This window comes from Polypterus senegalus, chromosome 4 (genome assembly GCF_016835505.1).
Source record: "Polypterus senegalus isolate Bchr_013 chromosome 4, ASM1683550v1, whole genome shotgun sequence".
In the NCBI taxonomy this organism is placed as follows: Eukaryota; Metazoa; Chordata; class Cladistia; order Polypteriformes; family Polypteridae; genus Polypterus; species Polypterus senegalus.
The window spans coordinates 44,027,726-44,052,918 of record NC_053157.1 but is presented as its reverse complement, the minus strand read 5'-3'; the positions used below and the strand labels follow the sequence as shown (position 1 = coordinate 44,052,918).

The window sequence follows — 25,193 nt, the reverse complement described above, 5'->3', positions numbered from 1 at the left end:
GGATTGGAGTAGAGGTCCGCCATATTCTGCCTTACCACGCCCGGGGAGCCGAGCCATTGAAAAAAAAAAGAAGGCTGGGTATTTTTTCCTCCGTTCACAGGCGCAAAGCGACTATATATTTATGCATATCAATAATAATTCTTTCACGTAGGGCGTTGCATCAGCGTTTGCAAGAATACAAGCAGGAACATCGTTGTGAAGATCAGCGGGGTAAAGAAAGAAATGCTTAATAAGATTAGGTCCTGAAAGGCTACGGAGGCAGCGTTTCTAAAAAGGATCTGTTGCTCAAACTGAGAAGGAAAAGCAGATTAGCCCTATTACGGTTTTAATAGTGTTCGCAGGAGGCTCTTCAGATTTACTGCTTGGGGATCACCTTAAATACCAGCCAGCGCAAGCCCAGCGATCTACGGCTTTTTAACATTGGATTATTATTGTTATTATTTTATTTCCCGACTTTATTTGGTCAGTATTGTGTTTTTTTTAATTTTGACTCTGCCGTCAATGATTACATGTTGTTCAAGGATCGAGACTGAAAGAGAATTGATCTTCTAGCCCTGCCGAGGATTTCGCGTCTTGATCTCCCTTTTTTTAAATAGATCATTCTTACTACATTGTATGTTCTCCAGGCACGCGCAAGACAAAAGGCCGTAGCTCGAGGGGACGTTGTGGTTTGGATTTTTTTCTTTTTTCCCCCCCTTTTTGGAAGAATGACCCTGGAGTCCATCATGGCGTGCTGCCTTAGTGAGGAGGCAAAGGAAGCGAGACGGATCAACGACGAGATCGAAAGGCAGCTTCGCCGGGACAAGAGAGACGCTCGCCGGGAACTGAAGCTACTGCTACTCGGTAAGAAAGGACGGGGAGCCGCCGGGATGCGTGCTGCGGGGGAAATGCACTAGCTGACGGGCAGGCCAACAGCTCGCTGTCTCGCCTGCCCATAACGGGCGATCCTTGCACATGCAGGCTTGTAGGCATGCTTTTTATCGGTTGTCTTTCTTGTCATTTCTCGTTTGCAGACGGAAAAGGTTGATTCTTTGTCATCCCCGGTTGCGTTTCATCTCCCCGATCAATGCGGAGTTTGGCTGCGTGTACATTTGATTTTACTTGCGGGTTTGTTCAAGTCTCATTGCTCCTCGGCACATCGGAACGGTTAAAAACTGCGAGCACCAAGACAACTGACATTGAGGGTGCATTTCGAAAAACTGACAGCTTTCCTGTGACAGCCCTTTATCGATTAGCTTTGGTGCTCTCTTAACTGTGGTGTGCGATCTTTTATGGGCTGGGGTTTAGTAGGAAGGTTGGATTGGAGGTATGGTCAAGCCTTCTGCTCCTGATTTCTTTTCCTTGCGAATATTTGATCAATTCAGACACCCGATGAATTACTTAATCATTTGACCGACAAGATTGTTGTTCGATGACTTGACGTCAGTTGAGTGTGTAGGTGTAAATGTATCAACATTAATAATGATGACCTGTAAAAAAAGAGAGGCCTTGATCACCCCACATCAGGGTAAAAGTTTGGGAAAGATCAACTGGTTAATTAGTTAATCAGCTTGTTCATCTGCGAATGAATACATTAATGTGTTAAACCTAACTGCGTTTACTGCATATAATGTATATTGCGGCTTGGAGATTAACACTTTGGGCTGTGTCATGTATGGCCTCAGGTTCAAAGCCCACCTGTGACTCCCTCCATGACCCAGAGCAAGTCACTTGACCTGTCAGTGAACCAGTTGCTGGGGGCAAAAAAAATATCAAGGGTTTATACACAAGTGTGTGTGGATACAAACTCCTGACAAAAAAAATAAAAATAAATGTAATTAATTTAATGTAGAATGAAACCTAAAGAGAGGCCTTGGCTGCTCTGGAACAGAGCAATATCTGTGTCACAGTTTGATCGATCAGTCCATCACATCGGTAATTTATAATCATTTTAATTGACGTAAACATGCGTGGGTGCGTCAGAAGAAATCAGGACCCTGGCCTTCTCCGAATAGTGCAAGGCTCATGTCACACTTTTAAGTGAGTGATCATTCAGTTCATAAATAACACCTCGTCTGGTTCATTTATAACTACTTTGTTGTTGTCGTAAAGACACTTGGATGTATGTATATAGCGAGAATATTGATCTTCACAAAGAAAAGAGCTGATATCCCATGAGCAGCTCAAGTACTGTATGCGTATCTCATATTTTCACTTATGAGGTAATTTATTGCCTGATTGTGAATGAAAGGATTACTGCCTTAAATGCCTGTGACTACGCAGTAGTAGTCAGAAAAAAATAAATGTATACAGCCAAGGACACGACTAAGCAGCCTTAATTCAATCAATAAATCAACTGGTTCATTTACAAAGAGGTGAGCCTAAATGTGTGTATATTATTATTATTACTTGGCTGACTCTTTTATCCAAGGTTACTTAGCATTTAAGATATAACTGGTTGCATTTCTTTTGGTTTGGTGAAGTGACTTGCCCATGGTCACATAGTGTCAGTAGTGGGACTGGAACTCGTAACCTTAGAGTTTAAGTTCAAATCCTTAATAATAAAAATAATATGCATTTACTTATAATTAATACATACAGTATATTAAATGTTATGCAGTTTTACACATAATATGTTGGAGTAATATACATTAGACTCCTTTCCTTAGTAAGCTTTGCAAGTTTTTGTGTCAAACTTTGAGTAAATGAATCAATCAGTCACTCTTTTATAAATGAATGATACTGTTTCCTAAATCCATGTACAGTGTGTGTATGCAGTAGGACTAAACATTAGAAGAACACCTCCGAGTGGTACAAGTATCTGTGTCACATTTTTTTGACAAGTCAGTTAGTCATTCATCTGTACATCTCATGGTTTTATCTACAAGTGAATGAATTTCTGCCTTAATTTCAGATGAGGTGTCTATTATGAAAACAAAAATCAAAGCTGGCCTTTCTAGGACAGTTCCAGATTTTTATCATACTTTTGAATGTTCAATTGAGCAAACATGAAAGCCTTTGTAAATTATAAAGATTTAATTGATTTCTTAAAGCCTATTGCTCATATACAATAACGGTATAAATAAAACAGAAGGCAGGCAGGCAGGCAGGCCTTGGTCACCCTTTGAGTGGTGCCAGTGTGTTTGTCACACTTGGATTGGTGAATTGATTAGTCAGTCACTCGGATGAATCACCTGATTTTTGTGAATGAACCATTTGCTTCTTTAGGCTCCGGTGAGTTTACACAGTAGGAATACAGATCAGAAGAAAATGAAAGGCGTAGGCCACCCCGAGGTTTGTGTTTTTACCACCATTATGAGCAGTCAGTCAGTCAGTCAATCAATCAATGGCCTGACTAATTTGTAAACGATTGATTGATTGATGAATGAAATGCCGCCTTAAAACTCTTTGCCTGTCGCTGATAGGAATACTGATCAGACTGAAAGAGCTCATTTATCTTTCTTAGAATCCTTCCAGGAGTGTTATAATCTTTTTGAGCAGGTGACTGATCTTTGAATTTGTCACTTAAATGTGTGATTAAGTTTGCATCACTGTGTGGAGCTATATGAATAGTCTTTTATATGAAATGGAAACCATAACTTTTAAAAAATATCAAGATGAGATTTTGGGACAAGTTAGCAATTAAATAACCAAACAAGCTTGAAGGACTGAATGGTCACCTGTTTGTCAAATGTCTTATAGTCAAAGATAGATTACGACAAAAAGAGAGGTTGTGGTTTTCCTAGAAACAATTTCAGCAGTATTTGGGGGAACAAAAGTACATTTTCATTTATTAGCATGTGGAATTGTCTTGAATGAGGAGAACCAAAGAGAGGGAGAGCAAGAGAATTAAAAGTGGCAATAAAAAAGCAAACATGTACTTCACATACTGTATACCTGGCCTAGGCCTGAGTCAGATTGGCGGATTAATACACACAAAACTCTTGTTCACTCCTTTTTCCTGCTGTGCTGATCGCCGCCTGGAGGAGGTGCTCTTTTAACCGCCCTTTGACCAGTTTTCATGCCTGGGTTGTAATGTAGGAATGAAAAGCTTCTCAAGACTCATTCAGGAGTGTTATTATTGTATACATGCAGTTTGTTTGATGGATTATTGGAAGAAATCGCCTGTAACAATTTTTTTAATGCATTTATTTTTCATGACTAAGGTGTTTTGATAATAATGATGATGATGATGATCATAATAGATTTTATTTTTGTGGCACACTTAGGTGCTTTACAAATCATAATAATTTAAACAATAAATACAAACAGTAATGCTATTTAAAGCTCTATATAAAAAAATGTTACAGAATAAAACAGAAGTAAAGATGACTTATTATACATTACCAGTAACGGCATACTGCACGATAACGTGCAGTGAATCCACTTGACTTGAGCATTACTAGTTTTCCTCCTCTTTCTCTGTATGTTTATCATTCGTTTGCTCAGAGGTTGATGCTCTTGCTGTTTCCTGAGCAGCTCTTCTTTTCTCCACCCTAGTGGTCTGCTGCTACTCTTCTATCGTTGGCATCTTTTCGCGTTAAAACTGATTAAGTTAGTTTTTGTGTTGCAATTACTTAGTACATTTTTCTTCATTTTTCACTTAAGCTGGTACTTAAGTCTTCAATCTGCCTCAAGAATGATTAAACATATGAAGAGGTAGGGGAAGTGACCGCGAAGGTGGTAGGGAACGAGAACGATGCACATATGCATGCACCGCACGGCCACGCTGCCGAGAGTTCTCCAATAAAATAAAAATGTGTCATCTCCAGACAGAGGAGTAGCTTCAGTGACAGACTTTTGTCACTGTCCTGCTCCACTGACAGACTGAGGAGATCATTCCTCCCCCACACTATGCGACTCTTCAATTCCACCTGGGGGAGTAAATGCGAACATTAATTTTATTTAAATTCTTTTCATTTTTATTTAATTTAATATTGTTTCTTTGTATCAGTATACTGCTGCTGGATTATGTGAATTTCCCCTTGGGATTAATAAAGTATCTATCTATCTATCTATCTATCTATCTATCTATCTATCTATCTATCTATCTATCTATCTATCTATCTATCTATCTATCTATCTATCTATCTATCTATCTATCTATCTATCTATCTATCTATCTATCTATCTATCTATCTATCTATCTATCTATCTATCTATCTATCTATCTATCTATCTATCTATCTATCTATCTATCTAAACCGAAATCATCACCCAAAAGCGGATAGTAGACGTCACGTAGTATATGTGTACCAAATATCAGGTCAATAGGTGAAACGGTTTGCGAGCGACAGGTGATTTAAAATCCTGGACAGACAACCGAACAGCCACGGTAGCGTATCATATAAGAAAACTAGGGGGTTCGCCCCCTGCTCGTTTTGCTCGCCAACCCATCAGCCTGCACAACGTGCCATCCACTTCACGTCTCTGCCGCTCGCATTGTGAAGAGGTGGGCTGAACACACCTCAATGTTACGCAGTCGCTCCTCTGAAGCCCCCTCTTAGACGGTGATACAATGGGAAACAAATAGTTTTTTTTTTTTTTTTTACCTCCTGTTTGCTTGATCAGCTGCTGGCGGCGTGATCTGTATCTCTTGTGTCGCTTCAAACATTTAAAAACCTGTACAGCAGCTGTCCTACTCTTTGTCTTTTATTTCCAGCCCCGGACGTGGTTAAATCTCTTGGCACAAAGTCTCGTCTCGCGGGACATTAATTCTTGATATTCTTTAGTTTATAATTTAAAAACGGAATAAGAATCTGAAAATCTAACAACATCACATTAAAGATTGATCATTTTAAAAAAAACTAAACATACAGTATATGTGTATGTTTTAAAATAAGCCTGATTTAAAGCGTGAAGAAAAAGTGACATAAAAACGTCACATAAAATCGTTGCACTTTTAGGCTTAGGATTTTATATATAGAGAGTTGATTTAAAGCACATTGAAACAAATTATTATTATTATTTTTTTTATCTGTCACAGAGTTTGGTCAGACTGTGGGAGTTTGTTTCATAGGAGAGGTGCAGTAGTACAAAAAGACTCGGTAGCCTGTTGCTCAGTCTCATCCATTGACCAGCCAGGAGGTTAGAGGGCACAAAACACAAATAAGTAATAGATATACAGGGTGACACAGAAAAACAATAAAAAACAGTAAACAATCTCGCCATTTAGTAATTTAGTAATCAATTGCAAGGCAATCAGTGGCAGCTGTGCGAGAATTGTTCGGTCACCATGTCATCTCAAGAATCGGTGACATTCCCTGGCCCTCAAGATCATGATTTTTTTCTTGTGGGGCTACCTTAAGAGTCGGGTCTACACGACTCGACCAAGGACACTGAATGAATTGAAACAAAGAATTCAGGACGAAATTCGTGGTATCCCAGCTGAGATGTTGCAGCGATCAATGGGGAACCTCACCAACAGATTGAAAGAATGCATACGTACAGGAGGACGCCATCTACAGGATGTAATTTTCAGACATTGATAATTTGGATTACTGTCTGATAAAAGGCAAGTTGTGGTGGTTCCATTGCTGTCAATAAAATGTTTTTGTTGGATTTCTTCTATTTTTATTGGGTTTTTCAAATGTTCCTGTTTTCCTGTGTCACCTTGTATAAGTGTTCAGTAAGTCTGGAAGATGATCGGGCAATACCAGCAATGCATTTGTAAACTTAAGAGAAGGATCTCAAAATGTATAGGTAACCAGTGCAAGGATGCTAAAATTTGGGTTAAATAAATGAATTTACAAGTTTTTGTTAAAACCCATGCAGCACTGTTTTGGATATACTATAACCTCGTAAGTGGATTCTCCGGGGAGACTAACAAATATAGAATTACAATAGTCAAGACGAGGGGCCTGAAAGCTTGAAGTAACTTCTTGGTGTCTTACATTTGTAGAAAAGATCCAATTCTTGGAAGTATTCTGTAAATCACAGATATCAAACTCCAGTCCTGGAGGGCCTCAGTAGTTGCAGGTTTTCATTCTAACATTCTTCACCATTAGTGAGCCGTTTTTGCAGCTAATTAACATCCTTTGCCTTTGTTTTAATTAACTTGACTCTGTCCCCTTTGTTGTCTGTATTTCATTAATTAGCAGCCAAACAATAATGAGACACAAAACAAGCTGCTACCTGACCAACTCACCTGTGCTCATCACACAATATCAGAAAATAAAGAAAGGTGAAGGTCTCAGTAAGGTTGATCTCTCAGGTCACCCAAACATTTTAACGGTGTTCTTAGAAAAAAACAGAAAAATCAACAGTTTTAGAAATGTCTGCTGTAGCAGAATGAGAGCAGCAACAAGCTGTGGACTTAAATAACGGGTTTAATTAACTGCAAGAATCAGCTTCTCATTAAGAGATTGGTTGGAGTGAAATTGGTTGGAGTTTGAAGCCCCAATTTAGCTGATCATCTTTTGGCTTGTTTTAACATCTCATTTCTGTTTGGCTGTCATTTAATGAAGAGAAGAATCAATTCAGATGACTGAATCCTTAAAAACAGGGCTATGAAAACGAAGGGAAAAGAAGATAATTAGCAGTGAAAACTGGTCACTGATTATGAAAAGGGTTAGAATGAAAACCTGCAGCTACTGAGGTCCTCCAGGACTGGAGTTCGACACCCCTGCTAAATGATACCAAGTGTAGAGTCTTGTTTAAACCTCAAAATTTGTAACCAAGGATATGACAATGTCAGTATTGATATACAGTATTTTATGCTGGACTCTTTTTACCTGCCAATGCGTGCCCACAGGTATAATGTCTGACTTACTGCTGTTTAATTATTACTCATTACACAATCTCTGCTCGTCTGTTCACATTGTCGTGCTAGTTAGCTGGGCTAAAAAGAGTATCCCATCTGTCTGTGTAGTTTTAACATCTGTTTGACCAGTTTTCATGTCTGGGTTATAATACAAGAATGAAAAGTTTCTCAAGACTCCTTCACAAGAATTACTACAGTATGTGTAGCTTGGTTTTGATGGATCGTTTCAAGAAATCCCATGTTTGCCAGTCTTTTCATCCTTCCAGATTGTCGTGCTAGTTAGCTATGCTAAGGGCAGTGCCCCACCTGTCTGTGTGACTGTTAGTGATTTCACACATACAGGAGATTGTCACCATTGATATTAGAACAGTCTATAATAAATCATGCAGAAGTAACAGTCTGCATCTATCACGAAAAGAAGAACGACGGCTATCTGGTTTTAAATGATTTGAATAAAGTAGTTCATCTGCTTGCCAACATTAGCTGAGGCTAAAGAGTTTGTCTTTTGCCAGGTGCAGGTGTTCTCAGCCGTTTTGGCACCAGCCACCTGTGTGATACTGTGCCCCAAGCCATATAATTTGCTATATAGTTCACAGAATTAAAGGTTTTATAATTTTTTTTTCCCCAAAAGAAATTTTAAAAGCATTTAAAGGCATTGTCTTTTTTTTTTTGTGCATTGTGGCAACGTCATATCGTACTGTTTTAAAGTCAAGTTTATCCTTTTGAGTAATTAAAGTGTTTTTACAGCTGGAATTTTCCTCACTACTGGAGCCTTATCAAGGCTTATGAAGACTACCTGAAATGACCAAGTATGGCTCTGTTTTCTTACGCAATCTGATTTGACTGTGTGGCTGAAATGTGGAAAAAGGGCACCAGTACTACTTCCCTGGCTGCCTTGTTTGAAATTATAAAGCCCCTTTGTCTTTGGACGCCTTTTGAACTTTCAGAAATGAGCAAGGCACTGATAATACAGTCACTTCTGGGCAACATTTTCTCATCATGTCACAGCAGAGGGTAATATGTTTGTATGTTCATTCATACATGAGAGGGATTGTATGTCCCTATTTAAAACTGAATGTTGCATTGCTATTTATGTATAATTGTGTGGGAATATATGCATATAAAATAAACATGAGTTTGTGCACAGTATGTGAGCATTCTCTATGATTATCCCTCCTGTTGAATTTGCCACTATAGTCCTTTCACTTACACTTCCATGTAGATGGAATTATCAGCCATAAGTGAAGTCCCATCCGTTTCGTTACAAGTGGATTGGACCTCCTTGCTTCACTCTTCCATTTTTAACTCAAGGCTGCAAATACTTGACTCTATAATGGGGAATTTTCAGTTCAGTTCAAATCATTTTATTTTTGTATAGCTCTCTTCACTGACTGCAGGTCAGGTAGATACAAATACAAACTTTAAAAATTCTTAATTACATAATGACGACACATTAAAGACAGATATTGGTTTAAAAAGACACGAAACAAAGTGGTGCAGTGGTAGTGTTGCTGCTTTGTAGTAAAGAGATCATGGGTTTGTATCCTCATTGCATGGAGAGTGCTATATAAATTTAAAGAATTATTATTATGAAGTGATTTGAAAATGATGAACATAATGGAGTTCAATAGTATCTGTCTAGTAATTCATTATGGATCTATAGTTCTTTTTTTTTTTTTTCCATTCCTGTACAATTTAACAGCTTTGTTTGGATTTACAAGGCTTGAGTGCAAATTTTGGTTAGCCCAGTTCAGATGGGTTTTGTAGTTAATCAATATTTCTTCCTTACTTTAAACTTATTAGGCACTCCTAAAACTATATATTCAAGTTGTTGTGTTTACAGCATGTGTGGCCTATGATATTTCTGTACGTGTGTGTATACCATTCTGTTATTTTTTTTTTAAATTGGTCACTATCAACTGGATTTACAGGTCACTTTGACACCTCGGCACCACACTTGTTTGAATGGAATGGGGCAGTGTGAGATTTTTTACAGTGGCTGGAATGCCAATCCTGCCACTGACCCCCAATTGCAAGTTGGAGGACCTGCTTACAGGGCTAGATGCAAGTTAATATCACAATTGCAGGTTAAGGGCCTTGCTCAAGGGTCCAACGGAATGAAATCACTTCTGGCATTTACAGGATTTGAACCGGCAACCTTCTGCTTGTTGGCGTTGATCCCTAGCTTCAGAGCCACCACTCTGCCCATATTGAATAAAGAATAGATAAAAAAAAAAAAAGTGTATTAAACACAATCCGAGTCTTCCTAGACCGGTGTCCTCTGAGGAGACTGACTAAGATGGCGGCCTTTCCAGTCAGGACATGTATGGGCAGGAAGAGGTGGGCTCAGGTGGGTAGACCCCAGAAGAGGAGAGCTGTCTGTCTTCCTTTCTGCAATAGCAGGAAAATGTATGCCATTATCACACAGCACCAACGCCAGTCTCGGCTGAGAATTCCCATCACCAAAGCCCTTCAACTGTCTGCCGTAAACTTTGAATTGTGCAGTTTTTGGAGCTTTCTTGATGTTTATTCCAGGAAATGCCAGGAAGTCTTCCTGTTGTATTTTCTAGTCATTTTGTAGATTTCACATTGGGTTTACGTTTGTACGTTTGCACATTGTTGTCTGTCTTTTTTTTTTTTTTTCTTTTCTGGGTACTTCTGTTTTTTCCCCACACCCTGATGAGTGTTTGGTACTCCATTCGACTGGTATGAATGAGTGTGTGATTCTGACCTTTAATGGTGTGACATAAAAATCTAGGTTGCTTCCTCCAATATACCAGCAGACACTGAACAAGTCATGACTTTTTCCTGTTCTCTTTTACCACTTCAAACCACTGGCTGTTAACAGAAACTTTGGTGAACTTGAATTGAAATAAGCAGGGATTGTGTAATATACTGTATGTATAGGCTGAGCATCCTTAAAACGAAATGCCTGGTATCAAAAGTATTTAGGATATTTTGGAATATTTGCATTCACACCATGAGATAGATTGAGGATGAGTGTGACAGTCCAGGTTGGCTCCATGCTTCCTGTTCCATTTGAGAGCCTCTTGAACCCGGATCGCTGATAGTCATAACTGAGATGAGCCGATCAAATGAGGACACACACATACAGCAAGGGGTAGGTGAAAAAGGTAAATGGTGCTTTTATTAAAACAATCCAAAAACAGAGTCTAGAATAGTGTAGTGTATTCATCATCAACAAATAAATAATCCAATAGAAATGGTGCAAAAGTGGAGGTTAAATAGAAGTCAATAAATAGTCAGTAAAATCAAGGTTGAAATTCTCAGGCAGGAAGGTACATTCCATCCCTTTTAAAAACTGATGTCTCCTCTACTTATCCCACACAGGGGGAACTTTGGATTTTGGAGCATTTCAAACTTTGGAATTTCAGATCATGGATGTTCAACCTGCATATGATTATTATTATTTTTTATTGCTTCTGTTTAGGAGATGATTTGGTTGGCAATGAGCTTAGAAGCAATAAACAATTGGCAAATCACCTTCTTTCCTTTTATCTGTAAGCAGACAAGACTGGGAGTGTAGCTGTATACAATTTGGATGAATCATCAAATATGGCAACACACGGCATCTAAGGAAGATCTATCATTATCAATACTTTTTGTATAGTGCCTTTCATAATAAAACTCACAAGTTAAAGCATTTTGCTCATAGTTAGAAAAAAAAGAATAACTAAATTATTAGTTGGATTAATTTACCTGTCAATCGCTAGGTGGGGAGCAAGTGGGAAAAATGAGCTTCAGCCAGCCTGGGCAAAGCCGAACAGTATTTGTGCAGATCGATGGTTTGATTGTTCTTCCTCACAGTCATTTGAATTGTGATAGCATAGAAATATGATCATTCTTTTGCAGTCTTTTACAAAGACCAGTTTTATTTTTCAAAAAAAATCCTCCTTTGAATCTCTGGAAATGTTGAATTTGCAGCTTATAAATTATTTTACTTATTTTGATAGAAGAATTCATACATTGTAAAACATATTTCTGTAAAATATGTTGTCATAATATATTCATGTTAAGGTTATTTTGTTCATTTTTATCTGATTTCCCATGCCAGCCATAGGGTTCCCACCTGAAAACTCCTTCCACCTTTGAAAGGTTAGTCACCTAAATGTATCCATCACACCCACAATCATTCATGTGACCAATCGATCACCAGTGATGCTGCTTTCAGTTATCTGTGGCGAGTTTGAGTGGGTGCAATGAGTGACTTGTGGCACAGATCCTCTACAGTAAGTGAACTGTGCTCCTGTTTTCTTATCAATAATGATGCTGTGTTTGTGGAGTTCAGGTGGAGGTTTGTAAAATGTAAGTGTCTGAACTTTGGCTGTGGTGGAGAGTCCTTGGCAGATGACACCGACCATCATGGGACCCTCCTTGTAAGATGGATGTGTAAAATACTATAGAAGGTGAGTAACCTTTTAAGCACAAAAACTACTGTGTACTGTCCTGCCTGAACAGTACAGTGGCACAGGCTGCCACCTCACAGATGTAGAATTCTGGGTTTTAATGCCTCACCCAGATATTGTCCATGTGGAGTACCTATGTTCATCTTGCAAAGGCATGCTGGTTAGGTTAAGTGGAAGTTTTGAATTGGCCACTGTGTGGGTGTGTGATGCCATAGCAGCCTGTGCACAACTGTTTCCTGCCTTGTATTTGATACTGTGAGAAAAGGCTGGTTTTGAGGATAATACAATATGTTATGTTGCCATCTAACATTCATCTCCACTTGTGTTTGTTGAAAATATAAGCTCTTCTTTTAAAAAAATAGGCAGGACCCAGATTAGTATGAAATAAAAGGCACACTCCTATTGTTGACTGAGGTTCATGGTCATCTTTTACAAGAAGAAATCAGTTCCCTGTATTTTCCATCCGGTCATTCTTATTATTCATTTTTTTTCTTGTTCCTGGTAAGAGGTGTCTACGGAGCCCTGTAGGTGCCAGGCAAAAAAAAGAAAAAAAATCTGTTTGAACAAATTAGCAACTTGTTCGAACAGATTATTTTTATTTTATTCACAAACTCTTATTTCAGTAGTTATATATTTTTCCTGGTATGCAGTTCAATGAACTGGAACAGGACGAGTATAGCCAGCCTATAGTTTTGGTCTAATCTATACTGTTCAGTGCCATTTTCACTGGATTTTTAACTTACCTTTCCTTCTTTTAATATTGCATTCTCTGAGAAAATTCCGTTAAGTCTGTATTCGTAACTTTTCCTGGGTTTGTAACTCATTTCAGGACTCCTCAAAAGGACTCCTTCCATCTACTGTAGTTCTTCTTCTGGTTTATTAACTAACACACACCTTACAGTTCACTTACTATACCAGGAAAACCAGAACAAGACTGCAAGGGGGAAAAATAATAATAATCTGTTTGAACAAATTAATACGGAATGGGGCTGAGTACTACTGAAAAGAGTCAGGGAAGAAATAAAATATTATCCATTTGAATGAGTTTTGTAATTTGTTTGAAAAAGTTAATTTATTCAAACAGATTTTTTTTTTTTTTTTTTTTTATTGCTTGACATCTACGGAGCTCTGTTGGTATCCATTGCCGTTTACTGTAACTTGGTACTATGGATGGCAGGTCATTGCAGTGTCTTTTATTTAATATACTTAATATAATGGCTAGTTTCATAAATTGGTGCATTCTGTTTGAACCTGTAGTATTATATTATTGATACACATATACATATATTTGGTTAGGGTTTCATAAAACATGATAGTCACCAAACGTTTCATATATTGTGGGAGGCAATTTTGCTTTCTGTTGAAAATCCTGTAATGATTAAGGCTCACTTCTGACAATGGTGGATCTAAATATTTTTCAAGATTTCACTGTTTTCTAAAATATTTAACAACTGGTCAGATGTAAATTAAAGCATCATTTGGAAGAAAAAATGTAAAGCCTTATACATAAGCACAGATACTTCGCATTTCCTGTGGGTGATGCTAGATGAATTCTCTGTACAAGTACATATGACCATAAGATGGTCAAGGTGAGAGAAGGCCATTATGTTTTACACCATCTTAGCATTGGTTACTGATGCTTGGTTCACCACCATTTAAGATTAACAAATCATTTCTTCTCCATGTTAAATGTAAAGTCCAAGTCCTATAAGACAGTGGCATTTCCGTTGCCTAGCAACTATTTGTCAATGGAGCATCAGGAGAAACATTTTGTTCATGAGCTATGAAAATGGGAAAGCATGGACTTGATCTAGGACAGTGGTTCTCACTCTGTGGCATGAAGAATTACTGGATGGCTTGCAAGGGAGCATAAAAAGCGACAAGTGTGTGAGAGCAGGATCAAGCGGTCAGGCCCCACTGTGTTAGAAAATGAGAGAGCAGCTATCTCAGTGGCTGTTACGTGCCAAGAAGTGCTTCCAGGATTTCAGTTTTGGTACACGATAAAAATCCCTCGTGGTTTAACTTAATAAAGTGGTGAGAATTCCACCACACTTTCAAAGTCAAAAAACGCATTTCATTATTGGCTATTTAAAACCATTCTAGTATTAAAAATACACAATTCATGCATTCTTTGTGAGCATTATATAATGAACAATCAACTGTCCATGGAGTGAGATAAAGTGACTGGTGAGACTGTTCGCTTTTTCATTTACTGCGCCATGCACAGCTGCAGTAAAAGACCGGAAGCTGCACAAGACAAAATTCAAACTTAGACAAGACCCCAACATCACACACATCTGACTACACATCATTCCAAAAGAACATTTATTAAGTTAGTGTTTCAAAATTCAGTAATGTTTTGAATCACAAAGCAAATCTCTCAAATCGCTCAACATGCAATGCGTTAACAGAAGTGCATAATCTCTGAGAAGAGCAGTTAGCGGAGCTACTGAAACTGCATATTTAATTCATAAAAAGAGTTGGCAAACACATTTGTATCATTCATTGTTGTTTTGCATCCAAAGTAATTTTTATAAGTATATTAATATAACAAGGAAAATTTGAGTAAGCAAACATATGACACATATTTGAATGCAGTGCCAGTTTCAAGTTATTTCTGCACTTACCTATGCTTGTGTAAGTTTCTGTAATAGCAAAGTCTGATCACTTATGTGAGGTATCTCAAAAACCGCAGAACTAAGGAATTCTAAAATAATATTAACAAATTTCATTTTGCAAAAGAGAGCCATAAAATTGGCATACATTTAAAAAAACAGGAACGATTTCAAAAATTAAAGTATCTGGTGTGTGACATTTGAGTTAATTCGACTATTGAATTAAGTATTCCTCATCAGTAAGTGTTATTAACTGGCTAATGTTTCTTCCATACACTGATGTATTCTCACAACACCAGGTATCATAAACCTGATCAAATGATTTTCTGACGAACGTGATTTGAAAAGAGTCCTCCTATAAAAGCAAAAGTGAAGTGTTGTGACCACTGGGGAGCATAACGGCACCCCCCAAACCCTGGACACAACTTCACCAATGCAGTCACAGGTTCAAATAAAATTGTTTAATGCTGTCATACTTTTTACAAACTTCTACTGCAAATTCTCCAAACACAAGTTTAGCAGAACTGACGTTCAGTATTCATTTATACTCCTTCCACACATCCCAGTAAGTGTTGTCCACCTCCTCCCAACTCCGGACCCTGTCTGGAGGTGAAGTGGCCTCCTTCTTATGCTGGACCCTGGAGCACTTCTGGTGTTACAATATTGTACTGTGGAAACAATTCTGGGTTAGGCAGAAGCCCCTCAAAGTGGAGACAGTTCTCCCCTACAGCTGCCTATTGTGGCACCCAAGGCGCTCAATATGGTTGCCTAACTGGACTACAATTTTCAGCGTACCCTGTGGATGCCTACATGAGTGTACAAGCACAGGAGTGCTTCCACCTAGTGTATTGTGGGACTCCATCAGTCTATCTATTTTATACCTCTGGACAGGAATCTCAGTCCAATGCCCTCCCCTATTACAGTGTTTATATTTATTCAAATATTTTGAATAATTTTGATATTCAATTATGTATGTGGCAAAGGCATATAAATGTTTGAATTTGGTAGTACAGTCGACTCCACTTAAGTGCACGTCGGTTAAGTGCACGCTCCGCTTAGCTGCACGTGACTTGCATGGTCCCTATTTGTATAAAGTCAAGTAAACGGGCAGTAACTTTGAATAAGAGCACTAGTGATAAGTGAATGTACATTATTGATCCCATTGCTATTTTCTCCAACCAAATTCACTCCGGTTAACTGCATGGTCTCTTCACATCCACTGGTCAAACAATGATATTGATTGACACGCTCAAATAATGTAAGAAGAATTTGCACTGTACGTCGTTGTCCACAAGGCTCTGCCCACGTCAGCTGACAGCACTGATGCCAAGATCTGTACAGTCATTAAGGACACTCCTGACAACTGAGACTCAAATGGAGATGAGGAAACTGCTGCTACCAGTGCGAGTAATGAGCCACCTGCAGAGACTGTTTCCTTCACGCCGCTCTGAAGTCCCTACGCACACTGCATTGTTATCTGGAGATAAATGGTTGTCAGGACTATGGACAGTTTTACAGACTCGGTAATCGGATAACACAGCCTGAATCATGCAAACAGCGTGCAGATAACAATGACTGATTATTTTCATAAAATGCAGGCCCGATTGATTGACACTTGGACATGTGCAACTACATGTATTATGAATTGCAAGTACAGGTATATCTGAACAGTTAATGTGTATGTACATATTATATGTGTATCCACTATGTTCTTCACCGTAGTCCATTTTAATGAATGTTTTATTGCGTTTGACTAGACTAGTAGGTGGGGTATCTGAATGGTCAACTTTCAGGACTGACATGTTGCACTCCTATTAAGCACACACTCCGCTTAAGTGCACGTGGGGATCTCATGTGGAGGCCGTGCACTTAAACGGAGTCGACTGTATTTGTTTTGAGCAGTTATCTGTTTCTTAGTTAAAAGGCAGACACTGTAAAAAAGTAAATTTAGTATAAGCACATGGTAAGGTAAATCACATCATTCTTTATAAATCCCTCGCTGAAATCCCCCAAAAGCCAATACAATACTACATTTGTTGTTATTCTGGGGAACAGTTCCCCTTCTAGTCCTTCATGAAATTTTACCACTGAACTGTATATTTTGTATATATTTAAATTAAATTAGTTTCAGACTTTCTAATTTTTATTCCATATCAAATTGCATTCTTGTTTATATGTTGAAAAATAATGACTTCAAAACAATTTGTACATATGAAAAATTTATGGACACACATGCACATAACTATAACATAACACCTTGCTAAATCCTCCCAAATACATTATTTTTGGGTAGATAAAGAAATATCCCCTTAAGTTCTACTTTCTAACAGTTCAGTACACACCAATTTAAGAGAAAAACAAAGTGATGGTTCTTCAGAACATTTAAATTTCTGCTGGTGGAACACAAAGATTAAAGGTTGTCTTGATATAAGACATTTATCAAGGAAAAAGTAAAAATATGGACTTCAGTTTTCTGGTGTAGCTTTCCAGTTCATATTGTTGGTTATTTTAATCTTGGTAACCCTATTGATCAAGAAGTAGGTTTGTGCTCTGCAAATCTGGTCAGATTTTATGTGAAGTACGTTTTTTGATCCAAGCACTGGACTGATGTGTGTTGTTGGGGTTGCACTTGGGTATTCTGCTGCTCTCTCTGTTCTTGTGTCCTTATTAGATTTCCCTTTGAGTATGGCCTGGTTTATTTTGAGCCCACATCATCTAAAAGAAAAGAAACATTGCATGTATGGTTAAATGAAGAAAGAGAAATATGATACCTATTGCAGACTGTGCATCTGTGGTGTAGGAAAGCAGTAGAAAAAACATCGATTTCATTTGGACACCACACACAGAATCAATATGTCATTTGTTATGTATGTAAGGACAAGAAAGGTAAAATAAGCGATTTTTGTGAGTGATCCTGTGAATATATTCTTGCAAATATATGTTATCTCATTACTGACAAGATTTCAACCTTTAACCTTATCTGAATTCTAAAGTGTGGTGTGGTAACTAATGCAGTGGACTTTAAACCACAAGATCACTGGCTTAGTTCCTGCCTCTTGTCACTTTGTGTGACCCTTAGCACTTCACTTAACCTGTGTATACTCCAATTGTGAAAAATAAATGTAAGAAATTATAATGTGTCCTGATATTGTAAGTGAACTTGGGCAAGTGCACCAGAAAAACATACAACAAAAAAGTTAAATGTTTTACAGAAATATATATAATATATAATATACATACATATATATTCAAGGCATTCGTAGTCTGAATTTCAATCTTATTGTATGGGTGGTTATCTACCAGGTAATGCTTGTGGTTGTTCTGCAAACATCCGCCACAGTGCCCTCTTTATTTGCTAGAAGCAGACCATAGAAAGTTGCATTGTTTTACAGCCACATAATACAAATATTATGAGACACGTGTTTCGCCCTAATTCTGGGCTCATCAGGCGTACACACTCACTGCATCCCATCTCGGGGATCGAACCTCGGATGTCGGCGTCAGAGGCGAAGCCTGTTTACGTTGCGCCATGGCATTTGGTTTGTTTATTTGAGAGCATGTAGATCAGGGTAATTACATTCATGGCATGCATAGTCTGAATCACAATCCGATTGTATGTTTGCCGACTTGCAGACCAGGCACAAGCGTTACCTGGTAGGTAACCACCCATACAATCGGAAAGAATGAGACTTAAAACAGGAGAGAAGTAAGGATTGTATGTGAAAGAACAGGTGAAAAGAAATAATTCTTTTAACAATGTCCATGTTCTGTTTATGGGGGACCCTCTAAGTAAGCTCTGCTAATGTTTAAACTGATCAAGGGGTCCTGTTGCTCCGAGCTTGTTCTGATTCTGAGGTCACCGCTTCCTCTGTTATGTCTTTCTCCCCCCCTTTTTGCTTCTGGTGAAGCAACGCCTGCGCTCACAGCCACAGCGTTTGGCACCAGCACTTGAACTTCATAGCTTTTGCTAACCGCTTCTTCCTTAAGCTTCTCTGAACATTCCTCCTTCCTCTTCATAGCTCAGTCCTGTCTCTGTTTCCTCTCCTTCGTCAATTGTCCATCCACTTAATTGGACAGTACCAGTCTTCGTGTGCCCCGCATATTCAGCCTTCATTTGTATAAACTGGCAAGCCCTGTCAGCCCTGTGGCGAGCATGTATGTGACACGTTAGCATAGCCTACTTGCTGAAGTATTGTTATTGACAAATAAAAAAAATGGCTTATCTAATTTTCTCTTTTCTATTATGTTGCCAAATTTCAATTGAATCTCACAGCCTACCTGTGTATTGTTTCTGACCATGCCCATCCCTTTATGACCACAGCCTTTACGATGGCTTCTTCCAGCAGGATAATGCACCATGTCACAAAGTTCAAATCATCCCAAACTGGTTTAATGACAATGAGTTCACTGGACTCAGATGGCCTCCACAGTCACCAGATCTCAATCCAACAGAGCACCTTTGGGATGTGGTGGAATGGAAGATTCACATCATGGATATGCAGCCCACAAATCTGCAGCAACTGCGTGATGCTGAGGAATGTTTGCAGCACCTTGTTGACTTATGGCAGTTCTGAAGGCAAAGGAGGTCCAACCTGGTACTAGCAAGGTGTATCTAATAAAGTGGCCAGTGAGTGTATGTAGATATATAATGTAAACATGTTGTTTATTTAACTGCAGTGAAAATTATATTCATATGGCAATAAACAAAAGTGCTACAGTCCATTAAACATAACATGTAAACCCCCCAATTCTTCTGCTTCAGTTCTTCCCTTTTAATTGTGAAATTGGATTGAAGTGTGTTAGTAGTCTCATGTCCATCATTAACACAGTGTTACATTGTCTAACTTTAGCTCTGGGTGATGCTTTGTAAGATTAGCCTCTATGATTACAGTTGTACTAGAGTAACTGGAGTATTCACATGACAATTTTTGTGCGCTGCATATTTCATATCGGATTCTTTTTTTCCCCTTCTATTTAGGCCCTGCAAACAATGATACATTTAGATACTTGAGAAAAATACAAATAGAGCATTTTCTGTCAGAATGTCCGTAGCCTAGGTTTATGTGGTATACCAGTACTGAAAAGCACAATTTTTAAAACAGTACAGTATCAGCATTTGTTTAATTGGAGTGCCAGACATAAATGGTAGTTTTCAAGCACCTTGTGCTCAGTCATTTATTTGCTCTGCTGGAACTCCAGGGGAGACCCTTCCCTCTCACCCCAAGCTCTTCATTTGTTGAATTGAATACATGTAGTATGTCTAGCTCAAATCATGAAAGGGACTGAAGGTCTTTGAAAGTTTATATTGATAAAAATGCTCTGGAGACTCTAAAGGCACACATTCACCCATCCGCAGATGCATATATTTTTATATAAATGCGCTGGAAAGAAATCTCTCGTTAATGATTTACAGGATTGCAGCATATCGGGGATGCTTGTGTGTTTGCAGGCTGGGGGAATGAAGCAGCTGTGAGAAGGGTCCACCTTTGGTGGGGAAGTAAGAGTTAATTGTTATTTGCTTCGGAATTGAAAATCTAGTACTGATCAAACATTACTGTAGCCATGCTGATGTTAACAGTTGTCATTGCTCTTATTACAGGCATAACAGCATAAGATTCCCAAACCCTCCCTAATCCTGTTCAGGATTGTGGGGCCTGTCCCAGTAGCATTTGTCCAAGCCCACATCGCCAAACGCTCACTCACACAGGGCTAATAACCCTAAGAACCCACACAGACATAGAGAAAATAAGAAGCTGCAGAAGTTACCACTGTACCTCCCCAGTGCCATTGCTGTTCTCACATAAGAAAAAAGTTTTTACTGTGCCTTTAAAAGTGATTTGGAAGAAATGCTTTTTTTTTTTTAAATCAAAATTGATTTCAAAACATTCACAAGCTTAACATGTAAAACAATAGACAACAAATCCTGATACATTTTGTTAGAACATTGATAAAAGTCACATTTTATATTGCAATAGTATTTTTTTTCAGTTTCTTTTTCTCAGTTTTGTGTTATGCCATAATTTACAATAAGTCCAGCAGCATACTGTGATTTTCATTTACGTGCCATTTTAAATGCTCCCCATGTTGCCTAAGGACATGTTAGGTTTCACTTATTCTTCAGCTGACCTCCTTCACTTATTCCATATCCATTTTTTATATTATTCTTTGATATCACAGTAAAATCTGTAAGCAGCCATAAGCAGTTCCAATTGTAACCAGTAACTAGCAGTCCACCTTGGTGCAGCTTGAGAATCTTCAAATGCTGGCACAGAACCAAGCCTGAGAGTTCAATTAGTGGCCAGGGGGACTCAAAGCCAATCTCTGCCAGTCTACTGCTTACTGTGAAATGCATTGTAGCTTTGGAATGTCCAAGTTTTCTCCAGTTGTCCCAGTCCCAGAGAGCTGTGCTGGTGTAAAAAGGCTGAAGATACAGTATTAAGGACCAGAAGTAATCACCATAGCTGCAACAGACAAAAGTAACGTTTTCAAGTAAGAACATTAAAACTTGTATTACACCTCCATTTCTTTCTGACCTTTTAATTTTTATGACTTGATCGCATTAACTTTTAGCAGGCCGGATTGTTTTTTTTTTTTTTTCTAAGTAGCAAAAATGGAATTAGATTTTTTTTAATCAGCATGTGAATGTTAATTGTTACTATTTGAAACCATTCCCTGTTGATTTGTGTTTTCGTGACACGTCTGATAACAGGTCTGTGTCATTCATGCACTAAGTCTACATTTGCAGCTTATCTCCAGCCACAGGCACACCTTTTGTTTTGATGTTTTCTATTATGGGATATTCTCTTGAGTCTTTGCACTGGAAGGCCATTCTTAAGTCACAAGACCACACTTCAGCCTTGTTTCTGTTTCTTTTGAGGGATACCAGCAGCCTTTATATTTGGTTATGCTGTGCAGTTTGATTTCCTGATGCAATTCTTATGTGATGTGTAGCAGTAGTGAAGCACAAGGCCTGAATTGTGAGCACTGATGGATGCCATTTTAAGCATTTTGTGTCTTGTGAAGTCAAATTTGTGCTGCTAGATCCTATGCTGCGTTGTTTTTTTGGAATGGACAAAAAAAGGCTCATCTATACTAAAAGGTACATATCTTTGTGAATTGTTAATGGAAAACACATATATTTAAGCAGGCATTTTGGGCAAATATGAGATCTAATTAGTCATTTTTGTGCATGGGAGAACTATTGCACTACATATAGGAACTGTTTATATAGCACCGCTGACAGTGACCATTATCCCAAATGTTTTTATATTTACATCATACCAGGTTTACGTGCAGATAAAGTGAGAGGCGTCAGTGAAATTTGGTCATTTTTGTGGTTTGAAATTCATGCATTCAGCTACATTGCCCACCAGAAGGGTTACTACCTAAACTGTTGAAATTTTGAATTTGATTTTTTAAGCTAACTTGGCAACCTTGCTTCATGAAAACACTTTGACCAATAACTGTGGGAATCTTCTGAAACCATATTAGAGAACACTACTGTATTTACTGTACGTTGTTTTTTGTTCCACACTTTTTTTTTTTTAATTCATGTCAGTTTCTGAGGTTAGCTAAACTTCTTGTTTTGTTGAAAGGCTTGTTTCTGCTTTCAGTTTTTCAAACCTGCAATTAAACACTTTTTTGTGATTACCTTTTGGATATTTATTCAGATGTGTATACAGCATGTTTTTATTTATTTTGTTCATCTTTTTCTAATTAAACAGTTAAACAGCACAGTTGGATGTTCTTAAAAAGCCACCTCTATGAGGCACCCTAAATCCAAATGGAACAACTCCAGAACACCAACAGATACACAATTAGAGGATTTTATGAAAATATTTTAACTGTAGACCCGCGATGACAGAAACACAACAAAAACAAAACTGCCAAATGTCTACCTGAGGCCTTTCTAAGTATTGTATGTGTCGTAATCTTCCTATCCACCTGACTATTCATTTGCCAATGTCTAATTATAGCTCTTACTCTGCTGCCATCTTCATCCCATCAGGGAACTATTGATTCTGTCTGCTGCTGCAAGTTCATTAAGCCTTGTATGGTAAGAATTAAAAAAAAAAAACAAAACAAAACTCTGAAGTTCATTTCCAGGCTCAGGCTGTGCTGTTAAATCGTTGGGCCTAGAAGCCACAACACCGTCTTGGGGATCCTGACTCTGGTGAACTCCTGAGCAAGTTCTCTGACAAGTTCTCGATAGTGTAGGCTATCAACACTACCGTACCTTCTTCAGCCAAGTTGAACATATTTAATTTGTGAGACCTTCCCCAACTCGGGCACCTTCTGTTATGCACCCACCCCCAAATGTAACACCTGTGGAGCACCTTCTATACCAGAGGCAGTAGTCTAAACAGATCATTTACAGCTGTCCACCATATAAGTGCGTACCACCCAGCAGCACTGCCAAGCCATCCCCACTAGATTTACGCTGTTGGCTATCAAGGAAAGAAGGGGGCAAAAGTTTAGTGTTGTGCTTTACTGCACCCAGCAACAAGATATCTGTGTGAGCCCAACTTGAGTTTTAAATTTACTTCTGATTTCTTTCAGTTTAATAATGAACATGTGCAACTTACAACTTGCGTACATATGACTACTGCCAATAGTAGGAGGGTATTGACGAGTCTTACAGTATTACATGCATTTGGTTCTTAGCTTGCAAAATGATGTATTTTTTCTGTCAGTCATTTTTGTAATTAAACTATGGTGTCCTCATAGAGGAGATGTGTGCAACAATATTTTGGGTTTTTCTAGTTCAGTATTGATCTTTCTGCATTTTCTTAGCCGACATAGCCTGAGCTTTGCCAAAACATCTTTTAGGCTCCTTGGAGTTTTTAGCAACACCATTGGCTGTATTATTTTGGCAATGAAGCACGAGGAGCAGAAAATTAAGTCTTGCACACACATAATACAATAGGTGCCTATAAAATGATGGGTGCTGAGAAATGAAGAATAAAAAAAGCAATTAAGCCTGAGTGGAAATTTCATAATGTAGTGGTATTCAAAGATTGGTAAAGTTAGTTATTTAGCTCTATATTTACAGTTAGTACTCTGTGTGTGTGTGTGTGTGTGTGTGTGTTGTGTATATATGTATATTTGTATATTTGTTATGTGTGATTATTTTTATGTTTTTAATTCATTTAGTTTGTGTTGAACAGATTTGTTTGTAACTCCACTATGATTCAGTAATGTATAATATTGTCTAACAATAAAATGAGAGGTGAATACTTAGTGGAACTGTAAGTATGTGCATATACAGTGTGTATGTGTATAGATAGACAGAGCCAGTTCTCATTATCAATGGAGATTATGTTTCAAAAAACTCCTGGGTTACAGAAAACATAGACAGGGTTGAGCGTATGCACTGACCCTAAACCCTCACCTCTCGAATATATATGTATACACACAAACATACATATATATATATATATATATATATATATATATATATATATATATATATATATATATATATAGTGGTACCTTGGTATATGTCTGCTTTGGAATAAGTCCAACTTGGTATACGTCCTGTTTGGACACGAAAAATTTTGCTTGGTATGCGACCTTTGTGGTGGTTATGTGGCTGAAGGTTGTCAGGGCGATTCGCAATGTGGGCGTTTCTCACCAAAGTGCACTTGTGAGGGACCGTCCGCATTCATGATTGTTCCTGGGGCTGCTTATCTTGATAAACAGAAGCGAGTTGGCTTGAAGGGGGTAAAAGAAAGAAGCAGGGGCGCCAGGTAAAAGGCACCGGCTTCTTCTTGTTTTTGTTGTTTTTTTTTTTTTTAAAGAATGCTTCCTGCTGTATTTTAACTTTGTTGTTTTAAGAAACTTTTTCTATTGTTTTTAACCTCCACGTTTCACTTCTGATTTTATGGATTATTTATTGGAACTTTGGAGACTGCACTTTAATTTGAACACCTTGTTTTGTTAATTGTTTTAATAAAAGCACTTTGCACTTTTTCACCATCCCCTTGCTTTACCGATGAGGTTAGCAGTGAGGCACATTACCGACGGTGTAGGGTTCAAGGGCTCCCCGGCAGCAGATGGGAGCATATAGCAAACCTGCATCGTCACAAACCTGCATCGTCACGTGATTTTTTTTTTTTCATGTAAATTTGAATTGTTTGTTGAAAAGTATGAAGGTGGCATGCGTATCCGGGACATGGCTGTTGCATACCGTTTGCCGAGAACGACGGTATCTACGATTGTGAAAAACAAAGATGTTATTAAAAAGTAAAGTGAGGTAAAATTTTCATTTATTTCATCTAATTGCTTTTGTATTTATGTATTTTAGTATTAAGCAGTGTTTAAATTATTTTATACAACCCTATCAATGTATAATATGCCAATAGCAATAGGATTTTTTTTTTTTCATGGGAACGGATTAATCATTTTCCC

General features: G+C 38.1%; 1 protein-coding gene across 1 annotated transcript in view; it reads left to right on the top strand.

The window, feature by feature from the left end:
- The first annotated feature begins 707 nt into the window (after nt 1-707).
- LOC120527303 (guanine nucleotide-binding protein G(q) subunit alpha) overlaps nt 708-25,193 on the top strand; it is a 253,833-nt gene continuing 229,347 nt past the window's right edge. The window contains exon 1 of the mRNA XM_039750564.1: nt 708-843. Within this exon, the coding sequence (XP_039606498.1) occupies nt 708-843 (136 nt within the window). The remainder of the gene's footprint in view (nt 844-25,193) is intronic.